The following is a 16,391-nucleotide window of genomic DNA, read 5'->3' on the forward strand; positions in this document are numbered from 1 at the left end:
TGTTTTGGAACTGAAATGAAACTACCATTAATAACACCCTATATATATTTTTCTTTCAATGAGAGAAAGAAATCTAGTCTAATAGTTATCATGTCTATAGAAAAGTACATTCAAAGTGTAGCTTAGACACTAATCAGTTACCACTGAATGCTGCTTGTGCAATCAGAGAGAAGAGGGGCCTTGAACAAGATCCCAATGTCCATGGTGGAGCCTGGGTGAGACAGGAATGTTGTCCCATGATCAGTGTCTCACCTCCTCAGTGACCAGGGCAGTTCAGGACTGACAAACTACTGGACAACTTCCACTTGGCAGTTTTGCATATGGGAAGAAAGCATTCCCACAGCAAGTGGTAACTTGCCTAGTAGCTTTTCTGACTAACACCCACTGGCTCAGAGAGATAAGAGAGGCAAGTGCCACAGCTACAGGGCAGTTGGTGGAGTATGGGTGTGAAGGTTGTGTGGTTGGAGGATAGGGGTGGTTGAGCCTGAACTTGGGATTCCAGATTAAAACAAGAGTCTACGGTTGTGACAGTTCTTAAACACAAATATTTGGTGAGGCTGTTCATTTCCACAGTGCTCAGTACCATAAACAGTCATCACAATAGCATCACTTACTAAATATTTTACCTTTATTTTACAAATGGGACAACCTTTTTCACAGCCAAGTGGCAAGTGCATCTGGCAAGGCAGGTTTAGAAGTTGGGTATCTTGGTACCTTTTCCTTAACTCAAATGACTGTTTCTTCTGGGCCAGAGCAGTACATAAAATATACAGGGTGGAGATGAAATCCCCTCTCTACAGAAATGAATAAAACTCAGACATTATGGTGCACATACATACCCTTAAGGTCTAAGTTATGCTGTTCACCAAACCAAATTGCTTACAAATTGGCAAACTAACAAATATCAGCATTTGTCAAAATTAAACCCATATGTTCTTCAAATCCACGTATCAACTATTTCCAGATGTAAAAATCCATGGATAGTTTTTTAAGGAACCTCAGTCCCGCAGCCAGTTTCCACCATGATTTGCAAAATTAGCACTGTTCACAAGGAATCCACAACAATATTTGGTCTTTTCAGGAAACAATACTTGTTGCTTTCCTTAAAGCCAGGTATCCTGTAACCACATCTGAAGGGAGCATCCGAATGTAGGCAAATTCTTCAATAGTACTAAATCTTAGCTTGCTCTGGGGATCTGTGTAATTTGCCTGAAAAAGAAACAAAGGAAGAGGCACTATTCAAACAAAAGCTCAAAACAGAATATTAAAAAGTAGCTAATTATAAGACTACAAAATAATGAGTTTCTTTTCCCAGTAACAGCACTGCTGTTCTACCATGTGACCAAGGGTTTGTACTTTTTTCTTTCTCCTCGTGTCAGAACTTAAGAGATGTTAACAGACCCCTATAAAATCACATTAGAAATGCATTAAACATAACAGAGAGCTGAAATAGTTTCATACAAAACACTGTGTAAAAGAAATTCCTCAACTTTCTAAACTCACCCTAGCAACTCTGTGCCTTGTGCAGTCTCTCTCAAGGCAGCTCTCCAAAGAGTCAGGCTACTGCCAATAAATTACCCACAAAGAGGCTGAATTATGGGTGCTCCGATAGCTTTGGACTGATTTTCTCTTCCTGCATACAACTTAGCTTTTAATTTACTTTAAAGTGGCTGTTAAAGCAAGGGAGTCTCAGCTTACGGTTCTGTGACTGAACTGATAAGAAATTTGAACTCAGTTTATAGTGCTTTGCTACAGATGCCTGCTTTCAGAATAGCAGCCTAGCCAGCTCACCCTGGGCTACGCTTGTATCCCCTGCTATATTTGGACCCTGGGTGCCTGGAAGCAGTGCCAGTTTCCTTCATCCTCTCCCATTCCATGTTGCTACAGAAACCTTGAGCTCCAGGGCAGCACAGAAGGCTGGGCTGCAAGAAGGCAGCTTCAGAGTATTGCCTCTCCACCTTCAGCCTTCAGGGCAATCACTGCCTGTTCAGCACTGGATTGCCAAGTGCCTGCCAAGGTTCTCGAAGTGTCTTCTGTAACTTTCTTTATCAGGACATAGTAGCAGGCTGCAAGGCACAGGCAGTTTATATCCCTTAAGACATTGCTACTAGAAAAGAAAAGGCCAGGAAGAGCCAGAGCGTTCGCTTCGCAAGTGCAGAGCCCTCTGCCACTTTTATGTTGGAAAGGATCTGTTGACCATGGTAACAATCCAGTTAATCATCTACCCTGATAAGACTTAGCAGTAAATTAAGTGTTATTTGTAGCTTGTTCCTTTACAAAGAAATGCCACCAGGTTAAATAAATGTAGTGAGCTAACAGTCAAAAGTGCTCAATTAATTTTCAAACAAAGTTAGGGCATTAGGAATGAATTTATTCCTGACGGTAACTTGATGTTACTGTGTATAAATTCATATATAAATTTATCTTTATTTCTCACTTTAATTCTGCCCTTTTGTAAGAAAAACCTAACAAGCAGACTGCTTTTCAAATGTGCATGAATCTGTAATAAACCAGCCAAGCAACATCTGCAATTTGTACTGCACATCAATCTAGGTTAAAAATATTATGGCAGAACTCTTCACTATTCTAATACTTCACATCGGGCTGTACTGTTTGCACACCTTAATGTATCCTAACTACTCATTTATGCCATGACTTCAGTCTAAAAACAAAGTTTACTGCTACTTCAGCAATAATTACAACAGTTTAGAGAGGTGATTTTGCAAAGAAAAAAAACATCTGCTGTGTTTAGAAACCGAGTCAAAGGCCACAGATACACGCTCTCCAAATACAATAAATAAGTTATCTCGATTTGTTTCTATAGTAACAAGGCTGATCCATTTTCAAAAAAGGAAGAGAAATATAAACATCTGACTGTTTGGTTGTTTGAGGTTTTTTTATCTGCTTTACAATAAATTACTCTGTTTTGCATGTTAAAATATCTAAATGCTCATCTTGCAAATTTTGAAAGAATAGTTCTATTTTGCATTGTCAATATAGTACATAATAGCTTTTGAATTCTAGGTTGCCTTACAAATATAAACCAGCAGCTCTGCTCAGGCCGTTAGTAAATTTAATTCCAGCTGTGTTACACACAGAAAGAGAAGAGGATCAGTAGAATTTAATTGTGGGGTTTAATATAACTGCAGGTATACTGACAAGAGTGTTTTAGTACACTTCCTTTTTTTTGTGCATGTTAGGCCATTTCATTCTTCCAGTATTAGGTAATGCTAATGGATTTATTTTACTATTTTTTTTCCACCCATGGGGAATCCAGCATTCCCACAGAAAATACATTCTTACACAAATCTTTCCAGATTTTACACAGAAAATAAAGGGACACTTTTCTTACACTATATTTCTAAAGTATTCTATTATCCCACATATCTGCCTGCTAGGGAATTAGCTTGAAAATATATCTAGTGCTTCTTATGAAACATTTCCAGCTTAGCAATTTAAAGGACGCACTGTCTCAGTTATCTTAATAAAAAAGATCTTTTTTAAACATGGTATTTTTATCACAGTCTGGAGAAACCTTGCAGGCCAGGTAAAATAGGAAACTTGACTCACAGTGCAATTAGACGATGGAAAATTAAGCGGGGGGGGGAAAGTAGACAAAAAAGGAAACAAAAGCAGCACTGAATGGATTCATATAGGAAGGAGAGTATTTATACTGAGCTGGAGAAGTTAAGAGTACATAAATCAATGATAGAAAGGAGAAGCTGACAAATTAAAAATCAGGAACTGTGAGGAAGGCTTATTTTCTATGGCTAAACTGACCCTTAGCTGGTAGGGATACGGTCTTCACACACATCTATAACCTACCTGCACCATCATCTTGCTAGGTACAAGGGCTGACTAGTTTTGAAATGCATCAAAGGCCAATGCTGGAAAGCATTATTTGGTTCCTTGGAGATGCCATAGAGAAAGGGACTTACACACTTATGCCTTCTGCCCCACATAAACCCCCCGTAGGTCACAGATGTTGCAGCAATTCTAGTAATACCTGGGGTTATGCCACTAATTAGTATTAGTAATGCCACTAATACTTACAAAGCAAATCTGAGGGGAGAGGACAGGAAACAGATAAACACCATTAAGTGACCCAGTATAGAAGTTTTGCTGTTTTGGTAAAAACTGCTCGTTGTTTCACATGTCCATCTAATCTCTTTTCCTCCATGCACTGCATCTTATAGAGTAGGAGTACTTACGCAAGTATTATTCAGCTGACCCCTGCTCCTAGTCTGAAAACAAGCTGCTACTACATCAAAGCAAGAGTATCCTAAGAGTACAAGACTGTAAGTCTGCCTGGCTCAAGGGAATTATTTTCCCTGAGTTTTTTAGCAGTCTCTTCCATTTGCCGTCTGCTAGTTCATCTGCAAGGGAGATGTTGCTTTTCCATTCCCTCTTGAACACTGAGGGTTAGCAGCCTCAATCCAAGCAACCTGCTCCATTTCCAAATCATGCTCAAAGGCACAGGCTGGAAACATGCCACCTCCTAGGTGCCTCATTTAAATGTGTTACTTGAAAAATAAAGAAGTCAAAGAAAGTATATGCTACAGATCAAGAACTCAAATGCTAGGATGTGAGGATTGCAGTCGGCGCTATAGCCATTCTTTATGCCTTGCACGGTGTATCCACCGTGTACCCACTATAAGGCAGTCCTTATTAAGTTCTCATCCTATTTTTTTTCCCAACAGAGCTTTTCACCTAATTCAGTGTACAGAATGCAAGGTGTGTTAACCTGCATCAACTTAATAAATGTGCACTTTTATAAGCATCTCTATGGGATGATACCAATGCTGTGAGATGGGCTAGTGCCCTGTGAATGAAAAACAGATTAAACTGTGGGAAGGGACCCAGAAATTCTGTCTAACACTCTTTGATGTGACAAAGTTTTCATTATTGGAGTTATTTAGTGTAAGCATTACTTAACGCTTTTTGTAGTCCAAAATACAACATTCCCATTCATTTCAATTGTAATACATGCATAGGATTCTACAAAATAAATCACTGGGGGCTGAGGGTGAGAAGTGAAAAGATATGCTGTTACCAACACCTGTTTTGTTTTACATATTATTTAAATTATTCATGTCACATAGGAACAGTGTCTGCAGCAGATACAAAATTTTTGTTGGGAAGGATTCAACGTCTTTACTCCTGTTTTGTGCCAACAGAATCTTTGGGGAATTCAGGTGCCAAATTGTAACTACCGAGACTTTTGAAGCATGTGAAAATCATATCTAAGTCAAACGTGGGTTGGGTCATTTTCCTTTTATTTTTATTTTTTCCTTTTTTTTTCTTTTCTTTAACAAAACCATGTAAAAAAGCCCATCTGTGACACACAGGCTATCTGCCAAAATCCAAGTTCCAGCTCTGAAGCATGGGAGTATTTGACATTCTCAAAAGTCCATGCCAAGTGTCTGTCTCAGGCTCATTTGTTTGAGGGAAAGTTTGAGAGCAATGACAACAAGTGGTTGGGGGTTTTTAACCTGAGCCAATCAATGTGATTTTGCCTCATCTCATGTTTGTAAATCACTTAGCCATCTTTTTAAAACTTTTTTTCTAAAGGATACAATGAAATAAATCAGCCTCAGGCAAACTCTCAGCATGGCGAGTTTCAGTCTGTGTGGTTAAAGCTTGACAAAGTTAGCACTCATGGAGACTGTGGGCTACCAGCTTTCCCTGTAACACTCTAAAGAATCAGAAATGATGGGGAGCAATGCAGCCTCTGCAGCTGGGAACATGGTGTGATAGGAGAGCCATCTATCACCCATTTCCTGGCAGGAAAAGGGATTTAATCTGTCCTGACATCTATTAACAACCAAAGGATTTTGTGATGTAGTGACAGTATTTGGGGTTTGGCCCTAAATCACTGGACAGCTATTAAGCACAAGGCTGAATAGGAACCTCAGCAAGTGCATCTTTTACAAAAGCAAGCGCCAGCTTTATTTCATTGTGGAAGGTGAGATGCCAATTTTGAAGAGAAAAACAAAATACATACCGGAAGTCCTGAAATATCCGAATATTTCTTGGCAGGCTTAAAGGAAGGAGGAGCATCAATATTAAAATCTAGAGAGAAACAAAGGGGTAAATTCAGTGTGCTATGTATATTTTGAAACATAACCCAAAATAATGTAAATAGGTAACAATACTTCTTTAAAAGGCTGCCTTTAAGATCTGAGGTCTCTATTAAGTAGCGACACTAAGGCAAAGAAATAAGAAGCAGAAGATATTTAGCCTGTTAGCACTGTACAGAACAGCCTGGTTCTGTTCACCTGTTGAAGTATAAGTTTAATAAGCAGAACTGCCTTCCCCTGTTTGAAATGTGTTGACTTAAGTCTCAATGAATTCCTTTGCAGTCAGTTATTTGCAAAGAAAGGCCATTATCATAAGCATCCTGTATGTTAAGGCCACAAAACATCGCTCAAGATTGCAGCTCTGAAATACCATAATCCAGAAAAGCAAAGTAATCTTTTAAATCAGTTAAATCTTTAAGCATGTACCACTTTAAGCCCAGCCAACGACCTAGAAAATTGTCTGAATGTTTAAATTAAATGATGGAAATTGCTGTTCTTTGGTGCCCTTTAGATAGCAACTCTCATTCATAAACTATTTTCAAATACATTTGATATGTTTAAATAGTTAAATAGCCATTTTTGGATGTTTACAAAAATATCTTGTACCTGATTCATTTCTTTCCTCCTTCCTGATCTCTCTTGCACCTCATTCAGATACTATGATCAATTCAAATGCTCCATGCATACCAAATTTCTAACTCATCATCTCATAATTCAAACGACACTAATGCCACAGACAGCTGGTTTTAAATATGCAACTGAATTTCTTTTCCCTCCTTCTCAAAAATCCTGTAGATTGATGGTTGCAAACAGAACGTAACAAGAAATAGCAACATCAGCAGATTGTCAGTTACAATAGCCAGGAACACACAGTAGCTTGCATTTTTCTGTAACAGTTGTGTCTAAAGCACTTCAAAAAATGGCAAGCTATTTTTGGGTAAAGCACCAAGTCTGACAAAAAGTGTATGCATATGCTCAATTCTGAAATGCCTCCGCTTGCTCAAGTAGAATCTGAGGATCACATTCCTCCTCTAGCTGTGTTCAGTCATATCCTACTTTATGAGTAGATTTGAAGTCTATCTAGATTAAGACCACTGCTGTAACTCTACTGCTGTAGATGTGCATCAGTTGGAGCTTCTAATCAGGACTGCTAGCAGTGTAGTTTCAGCTGTGCTGAACTAAACAGGGGATGTAGGATTTAAACCTCCCAAGAATCTAGGATAAGGAGCTGGATAGGAGCCTTGGGCTGAAGTCTAAGCTATTGCAGGTATGTGGCTTACCAGAATCTATTTGAAAATTGTTCAAATACAGGTAATCAAGCAGCAGTCACCCATCAGAAGACATGTGGGCTATATGCAGAGGAGAAGGCTCCTCAGCAGTAAAGAGGTGATCAAAACCTGATGGGAATAAGAAGTTTCTGACCTGCTTTGGATAAATACATTCCCTTTATTAAACTCTCCCTGAATGTATTTGAACTTTGTCACAATACTCCAAATTATATGCCTCCCCCTACTTTCCACGTAGGGCTGATGAGTGTGATTAGACCAGTCTTAAATGTACTACTGGACCCTGTTCAAGCAGGATACTGCATGCACTGATGAAACAATTTAGGTTTGTTTTAAAGAAAGTTATTTGTGTGGATTTTATTATTTATAAATACATGCAAAGCATCTAAGCAGCTTACAGCTAGGATCATTTAGTTGCCATGGCAATGCCCTTTCAGAAGCAAGAATTTGTTTTAGGTTCTTCCAAGTTCTGTTCTTCTTGCCAGCTGCTGCTCCACCAATGCCGGAGTGCTAGAATTAAAGATACGGTGTTTAGAGAAAAAAAATAAATGAAGAATGTTATTTCAGAGCATGACACTTGTATTTCATAGTCCTTCTGATATGTCTTATCTTGTCATGAACCATTTGTTATCCTCACTTATTTCATCAGCAGGCTAAGATACTGTACACTTTAATCCTGGCTGCAAGAAAAACAAAGCTTTTTGGACTGTGTCAAAGCTACTATGCTTGCGATTAACTGAAGGAAATGAAAATGTCCTTTTTACATGGAAATAGAAAATCAATGCAGTCAGGTTTAGCCTGAGATTACAGGATTCTGTATGTACTTCCCATTTTATTGGAACTTATTACTATGAAGTTGTATCTAAAGTTGTGATTACATGGCTAAATTTTTTCTCTCTTTACAGCATATTACAAGGGCAGCTCTAGGCCTTTTACAGATTAGAAAACACAACTGATCTTGCAAAATGTAATGAATATTATGAGAAAGTTTCTGGAAATTTTATTTTTCTTTCAAAGGATAGAAGACAGAAGAATAGGAGTAATAAATAGAATGTTGGCTGCCAAGACAATTTTGCATTTTGAAAGGTACACTAATGGAAAGCTTGCCACAGGTACTATAATAGTAGTTTCAGTTATCAAATGTGATTGCTACAGAGTAATTTATTTATGTCCCTCCAGAGACAGAAGCTGCACAACATACTGTACTACTTCTAAATGATCAAAGGACACGGATTTACAGCTTTACTTCAGAAAAGAAAATGTTCTTACATCTGGGGAGTTGTTGTTATTTCTGTTAATAATTACCACCTGCCACATCAGTCTTATCAGAACTCGGCAAAGTTCTGCAAAAACACTTCTGCTGTGATTGGTTTCTAAATTAGCTTGTTAAACTGCTGAAGATGATGGAAGAATTCAATGAGAAAGCTTTTTTCTGTAGACGCAAGGTATATCCAGAAAAGATGCTCATGAGCTGATGATATATTGCATTTTGGCAATGAATATCCAGTATAGAAAGTACTTGCAATTGTTTGCTCTGAGGGTAACATCTTAGTAATCTAGGGATCATTGTAAAATAGAGACTGCTAGAATATGAAATGAAAATAGTAATACCACAATAGTAATTCAAATTCATCATATTAATATTCCCTCAAATCATTGCATAATGATTTTTTTTAGTGATCTGGTTTATCAAAAGCAACTAATGGGTTTATATGAACTTATACCTCCTAGGAACTGGGGTATTACCTCACATACCTACAGTCAAAAGGCTATGACTGCCAAGTGCAAATGAACTAAGCAACCTTTGCACTAGCGAAGTTCAGGGAAAGCTGGAACTAGGACAGGTGATGCTACTCACTGCTCTGCACAATAGTTGGAAGGTCTCCTTCCCCATCCCCGTTGCCAAGGGATGCAAATTCCATTCAGGTTAGAATAAGGTAATTGCTTTCTTCTCTGCTTTTAAGGCTATCCTCTGCAGTGGTTCAGACTTGGGTATGTTTATGAGATAGACATTATGTGATTTATTTTCTTCCTTTAAAGGCAAGTTAGGCTGGCAGGATGCAAAACATCATCCAAATTGTTACCACCAGTTCATATTGACAAAAAGCTAGTTAAAACTCAATACATTTCTTCTCAAATTAGTTACAGTATTGGAGAAGACAATTTCATGTTTTTTATTATGGTTGTCTATTATTTCTGCAGCAGTTGCCAAAGGCCCTGTACATTCGTTATTATTTTGAGCACGCAGGCATTAGTATTGCCTCTTTGGAAATGGTGACATCCCTCCAAGAACAGAAGCACAAGGCATCACGGCTATTTAAATCCCTTACGGAAGCTATATGGAATGCCTCTGGGCACAAATGTAGCTTTTCCAATAAGCCCCATTTCTCAAAGACACTGGTACTCACTGGAGCATTAGAGTGAGCAAAATAAACGGTTGTTTGAATGCCCCTCTTGTGACAGAAGTCTTCTGCAAAGCAGACAGAGGACAAACTTGCAAGTCAGAGATTAATTTTATATCCCCTGCCAAACCTGTGCTTAGTGAGCTGTGTGATGCCTGATTACTCAGGTTTTCTGCTATGGGATAGTGTATCTTGTTCATACACAATGAAATCTGGGATAAAATCCTTCTTTCTAAGTACTGGCTTAGGGCCAGCAGTCTGAGAAGTCTGCTTGTCTAGAAAGCAGTTGTACAGTGTGCCAATGAGTTGGCCTTGGCACAGTGAGATAAAAAGATATTAAAAAAAAACCCAGTAGTGACAGCATTACTACCTGTAGTCTTCTTTCACCTTCCCCCCCAGTTTAAAGCTCAGAATGTTTTAGAAGCCAGTAGTTCATCAGCTGTCAGAGTTTACATGACTTCTGCTAGCGAGCAGGCTGGGCTTCTGGGGAACATGGAGCCTTTGCTTCTAAATCTAGCAATTACTGGAAGAACAGACACCACAGGTCTGTTAAAGAGTTTCAGGGACCAGGAGAGGACCAAAATGCTATTTGCTAATGACTCTCTGTCTGATTTCATTTTGCATTGCAGCCAGCCTTGGCTAGTAACTGGGAGATGGGATTCCTACATTCACAGCAGTGAATGTTATCCCACAAACTACCACAACTCTAGCTGTGGAAGTTTGTGAGATACCACACCATGAGCTTTGGACCATAGTGTGGCATGGGCTTGAGGTGAATTTCTTAAAAACTGTCAACCTTTTATTTGGCTGTTAAGCTGACTTTCTTCATATTTACATTAGCAATACGATTAAATAGAATCCTAGTTAATGGTTTATTTGAAGAGTTTATAATTTCAAGTTGTTAAAATCATATGCTTACAATGAAGTTTGGATCTTTAAATGGTAACGGCTTGACAATTGTTTCCACTGATCCTGTGCCGGAGTCTGTGTTCAGAAACTTGTTTTCATTCATGGCCTCTCCACCTGCACTCTGAAGAAAAAAATACTTGTTACTCTGAGCAAGCTTAACTGGAGACAGAGCCATCTGCTGTATTACCTACCTGTTGTCTTTTTAGTCTTCCTACCTCTTCTGAATCTTTAAAGATGCTGTATACCAGCAGTGGAGAAGCATGAAACAGAGTATTTGCCAAGCAGTTTACAACTGACATAGAAAGGGAGGAAGGGAATAGAGTGGCCAAAGCCTACTATGTAAAAACAGCATCAGATTTCAGTATTAATGAAAGCCAACTCTACATAATGCAAGACAGCATGGGAAACCTGAAACAGCAGAAATGTACACCAGATCTATTTCAGAATGCTCAATATTAGAGCATTAATAGCAATATATAAAACTTATTTATAAGGTTTTTTTTACGCTTCTGAAGAAAGAATTGATTAATCAGTTTATTCTCCATCCTTGGCTTCAATCATGCCTGAATGAGGATTGAGAGAAAAAAAAATAGTATATATATATTAGTTTTATATACAAGCCTCACAAAATCGACTTGGGTACTAGTTGGTGTTTTCTAGGCGTTTCTTTGTGGTTTATTTATTCAGCAGGAAGAACAGGGAAGGTGTGTGTGTGTGACTGGGAAGCTAAAAATTTGTGTGGTGGTCTAACCAATTTCTGATAGTTCTGCATGTCTGAGTTTATGTTGGGTTTTATTTTCTGAGCACCTTGTAAGTCTCCACACTACCAGAACTGGCCTCTGTGACATACATAAATGTTCCTCATCAAATCCTGACCTATACGGAAGCTAATGAGAATTTCGCCATTAAGTTTGGCAGTTCAGGCAATAGGATTTCATATCTTGGTTCTTTCTTCTTGAAGAACACAAAGCCTGGCTAAAAGCTAAATCAATATTTACTGAATGGGTGGTTAAAATGTTTCTTCACTTTCAGACAGATAATTCTTAGAACAAAAAATAACCAACGCTTTCCTGTGGAAACCTGCACTGCAAATCCTTCTGTGTTGATACAATACTCCTTTAAGTAGGAGAAAAAAAGGACCATTCTTATTACTAAATTATGGGAGCACCTCTAGAAACTGAGACTATACAGCAAAGACCATAATTCAGCATATTCTTCCCCATGTGATTACAAGGGAAGTGTTTGTATTCTTAAGTACATGCATAAGTAATTGCAGGATTAGGAACTAGGCAAATTGAACTCTTCTTTGGGGAAATACATTGGTTATTCAACAGTGCCTGCTTTTAACACAGCAAAGAGAGGTCTTAAATATTCACAGTATGGTATAAGGAAGTATTCAAGCAAAATAGTCATGTTTATAGAGTCTTATTAAAATAAAATATATGATGATCTATTTCCAAAACAAGTCAGCCCTCTGTAAGCTCACAGTACAGGGGATGCTGCTGTAACAATATCAGTGGAAGGAACACTGAAGTCTGTAGCTCAAACTCAACTCTTTCCTTCCTGAGGACAACATTAAAAGGCAGTGGCTGTCAAAGAAACAGAAGAAATGCAGATGGATGTTTAGAAATATGTGCATTGCGTGATAATAAGCAGAGAAAATACCTTCAGCAATCCTGAGTAAAGTAGCTTTGAACAATGAGTTGCTAGGTTTCAAACTATAATCTTGCACACGCATGCTTCCAACACTTTGGATTTCAGTAGCAAACATTAAAGACAATCTTAAGAAAGATAAGGCTTAAGATATAAGACTATTTTTGAGGACTAAATTACCTCTGATATGGCTCATTATCACTATAAAATCTCTAAGTGGAGGAATCAGCACTTAGTTACTCTTCAAAGCATTCTTGCCTTTTATTTGGTACAATTTGGTCAGTTTTAAATGCAATCCTTCAGTTTTTTAATTAATTACTTAAACACAGGCTGGAAGGAGTTATAGATTGTCAAGACACTTTCAGTTTGTGGCTATAACACTGCCAAGGATATCGGCCGAGAGTTCTGCAGGCTGCACGGAAAGAGGATCCCAAGCTCTGTACTTACCAGAGTTCGCTTTGTGCAGTAGCACATTATTTAGGAAGCAGTGCTTCTACTCCATTCTTTAATGTTTTTCCAGGAAGAAAAACATTGCCTTTTCAATGATCTTCTCCTAAGTATTCTGTTGTTGGGTTTTGACTAGCATTTCAACATCTCAAAACAGCACCTAGTTTTTCGAGACAGAGCAAATGAAAATAGTTATAAAGGGGAGGAAGGTTCCTTACACATACAGTTCTTGATTTCTACAGCTGGGTACACTGACATATTCCACTCACTGTCTTCGATGTTTTTTTTCTGTGTGGATTCAGCATTTGTCTTGCTGGCACATTGGGAAGGAAAGTAAGGAACAGTTCCTGGCAGGACAATTCCTGACTGAAAATTCTACACATCGTTTATTTTCCAGACCAACCCCTGAGGGATTTCAGGTATTAGTGCTGCTAAGAGCTGGGATAACTCACATTACAGACCAGATGTTAATTTTGTTTGTGCCTGTATTCCTTGCACAGTGGCAGAGGCAGCAGGATCCGGAGCAGCAGCTGCTGCTTTTCAGGGCCACATGAACACGCAAGTCATCCTCCAGTCCCACTGAAACATAATGCCAGCAGCATCTTCTGTATCTGTCATGGACAATTTGACAGCAGTGGTTTCCTCTTCAAGGCAAAAGGTGCAGGCTGGTGTGCAGAACTGTAGAGCAGCTTGCATACCATAGTGGTAGGCAATTGATACCATGACTTGAGAGCCCTGTGACAGACTGGCAAACAAGTAAGACTGAATACCATGGTCCCAGTTAAATGCTGGGAACTGAGATACAGACATATTGTAGAGGCATGCCAGTTCCCTCATTCAGCACCGCTTGTATGAAAACTCTGATTTCAGCAGTAGCACTATGGAAGAAAGGTACACAGCTAATGTGCTTTTCTTCCTGGAAAAACGTTAAAGAATGCAGTAGAAGCACTGCTTCCCAAATAATGTGCTACTGCACAAAGTGAACTCTGGTAAGTGCAGAGCTTGGGATGCTCTTTCCATGCAGCCTGCAGAAGTCTCAGCCAGTAAGACTCAGCAGTCTTATAGCCACAAACTGAAAGTGTCTTGACAATCTATAACTCCATCCAGCCTGTGTTTAAAAATGCTCGTATTTAAAGCAAAGAAACACCATTTAATGTTTCAGTTTGATTTTTGAAAGTTTTTTAAAGGCAGAAGGGGGGGGGGGAGGATATGCCAAATTAATTTTAACCAGTATGGATCTACCTTTGTACTGCAAACCCCATTTCCTGAAAGTCAGTAATACAGTGATAATACCAAACATTATTTACAGCCTGAAAGAAGATTGCTCAGTGAACAATTGCAATACAGTAAAGGTAACATTTAGCTTTTTAACACTAGTTGAACAAATCTCTCCCAAATGTGCTTGGTCATTTAGTTTGGAAGATATTTCATTCTTCGCTGACATGTGTCAGGGCAAACAAACAGGAATTAATTCAACTCCCTTTTGTAGTCCTGTGAAGTGATGGCGGTTTCGTGAGCACAGTGAGGAAGCGCCTGTCACCAGGGAACATGCACAGCTCAATGTGTGCCGTAACCCCCAGTCACGTGTGGGGCAATTTCCCCTTCCTGCCAAACTCACAACCAGTCCCCAGCACATTTTCTGTACCTGGCCAGTCTCTTATCTAACTTACTCACTCCCAGTGTCCTACGATAATCCCAAAAGCTTTGCAGGAGGGCTAGAAAGAAAGTGTAACCATGGGATGAAACTCTTAATAGTTTCCTTAAAGTTTCCTTTTAACTGATCTTGTCATGTAAATGTCTCTTATGGGGAGCTCAGTATACACCGCAAGGAAAGAGTAAGTGAAGCAGCTTTTCATGGGCACTTTGTAACTAAATTGTGCCTTTTAAATGGTGGTTTATGTAACTAGGGATATGGGGAATTTGTGCTACAATAGTTACTAGGCAGTATTTTTCTCCATAGGCTGTTGAAGATTACAACAAGGACTTTAGAGCGGCATTACATTTACAGGGTACATCTGCACTGGCAAATGAAGGTGTGAATTCAGTACAGCTTATGCTAGTTTTACTCCAAATAACAATAAAAACACTACAGTAAAGACTACAGCTAAGCCATCAGTAAATTCATCATTTCCTTCCTCTGGCTGTTAACCTCCACAGAAATCCATGCTACTACCTCTTCCTGTGCTACCTCTCACTGTTCTCCTTCTCCCAGCATCCTATTTAGCCAGGTGCAGAGCAACCTTGACTGCAATGGCATATTTTAAATTTGTAGACAGCAGGTCAAAGGCTTCTTATAGGACCATGTGTGCACTTTTATTCCCTCTATAAAGCTGAGTTTATGTGCTTTACCTGAATTTTACCTACAACCACAGTGTGACAGACTAGCAACCTCTACCACTCCTGGGATTAACAGGAGCAACAGTGATGGGAGCTGCTTCTTTTTTGCATTTAATTTCCCAAGACCGCGTATCAAGTACTCAGCGTATCCTGGTGGGTGGGACACTGTCCTCCCTGTTATCCAGTAGGCCTGGGTGACAGTCATCAGGGAAGGAAGCTGGCTGAGGACTTCACTTGGTGAAGAGACAGCAACAATTGGAGGGAGTGAAGACCTGTAGCAAACACTTGGTTGTCCTGAGAGGTTTGTTATAAGACCTGCCACGTCTGGGAAAGAGACCTGAGCTAAAGCTTAGCTACCTTAACACTGGTTTCTTTTGAATAAAGCCAAACCCCAGGAATGAGCTTCGTTTGGACCCTATTGTATATGCTTTCTGTAGTGGGAGAAAACACACTGCGAGGCGGCCTATTCACGTACTACTTTCAATCTTAGGTTTTGGTGGATCTATTAGTTTTTCTAAATATAGTCTGTTCCAAATTCCCTACCGCAGATGTATCAGTTTTCACAGGATTTCCAAATATTGCTCCATCTGTCTGGTTTTATTTAGGGAGAGGACAAGCAAAACTTGTAGACCATGGAAGCTGAATTCTTTGTTTTGGCTATTTCTAGGTGGAATCAGCACTGTGGGGTTTGGGATGGGTGTCTGTGATGGGACTAAATACCAGGTTGAATTAGCTGATTATGAAACTGCTTGTCTGATTCATCATTCACTTTTTTCCATGGATTTTTTTTTTCCCCAGCAAGAGTTAAAGCTGCATAACTGAGTAACTAATACATGCTGAAGTATTATTTCTTACCTGTTTACTTTTGGATTATAGCCTTTTTTTTATTGTTTTAGACTAATCGGATTTTACAATGTATCAAAACCATAAAAATACGAAATATAAAACTCAGAGATGTAAATTTGTGCATTTCTGGCATCCTACTACTACATAGCATGCATGCAATGGCATAAAAAAAGAATGCATTTGCACATCACTTAAAGTACACTATGCTTGTCAGAGGCTCTTTTTGGTAGATGTTATGGTTTTACATGGCAAAACAGGATTTACAAATAGAAGGTAAACTGAACAGTGTGTTGGTAAAGGAAAACTTAAATGCATAAATAAATTCTGGAAGAACTGGAAAGGGAGTTTCTAGTTTAAAGGAACAAAACCAGTACTGTAAGTATTTATTTTCTCTGTTTTGTTTTCTGGAAACCAGTCAGTAGTGAGTTTTA

General features: G+C 38.9%; 1 protein-coding gene across 1 annotated transcript in view; it reads right to left on the reverse strand.

Moving 5' to 3' along the window:
* Positions 1-606: 606 nt before the first annotated feature.
* The window catches only part of INO80C (INO80 complex subunit C), a 30,816-nt gene continuing 15,031 nt past the window's right edge, over positions 607-16,391 (reverse strand). The window contains exons 2-5 of the mRNA XM_031052996.2: positions 10,688-10,798; positions 7,765-7,876; positions 6,005-6,072; positions 607-1,209 (exon numbers count right to left, since the gene is read on the reverse strand). Coding sequence (XP_030908856.1) covers positions 1,078-1,209; positions 6,005-6,072; positions 7,765-7,876; positions 10,688-10,798 — 423 coding nt within the window. The 3' untranslated portion in view covers positions 607-1,077. The remainder of the gene's footprint in view (positions 1,210-6,004; positions 6,073-7,764; positions 7,877-10,687; positions 10,799-16,391) is intronic.

This window comes from Melopsittacus undulatus, chromosome 1 (assembly GCF_012275295.1).
Source record: "Melopsittacus undulatus isolate bMelUnd1 chromosome 1, bMelUnd1.mat.Z, whole genome shotgun sequence".
NCBI classification, from domain to species: Eukaryota; Metazoa; Chordata; class Aves; order Psittaciformes; family Psittaculidae; genus Melopsittacus; species Melopsittacus undulatus.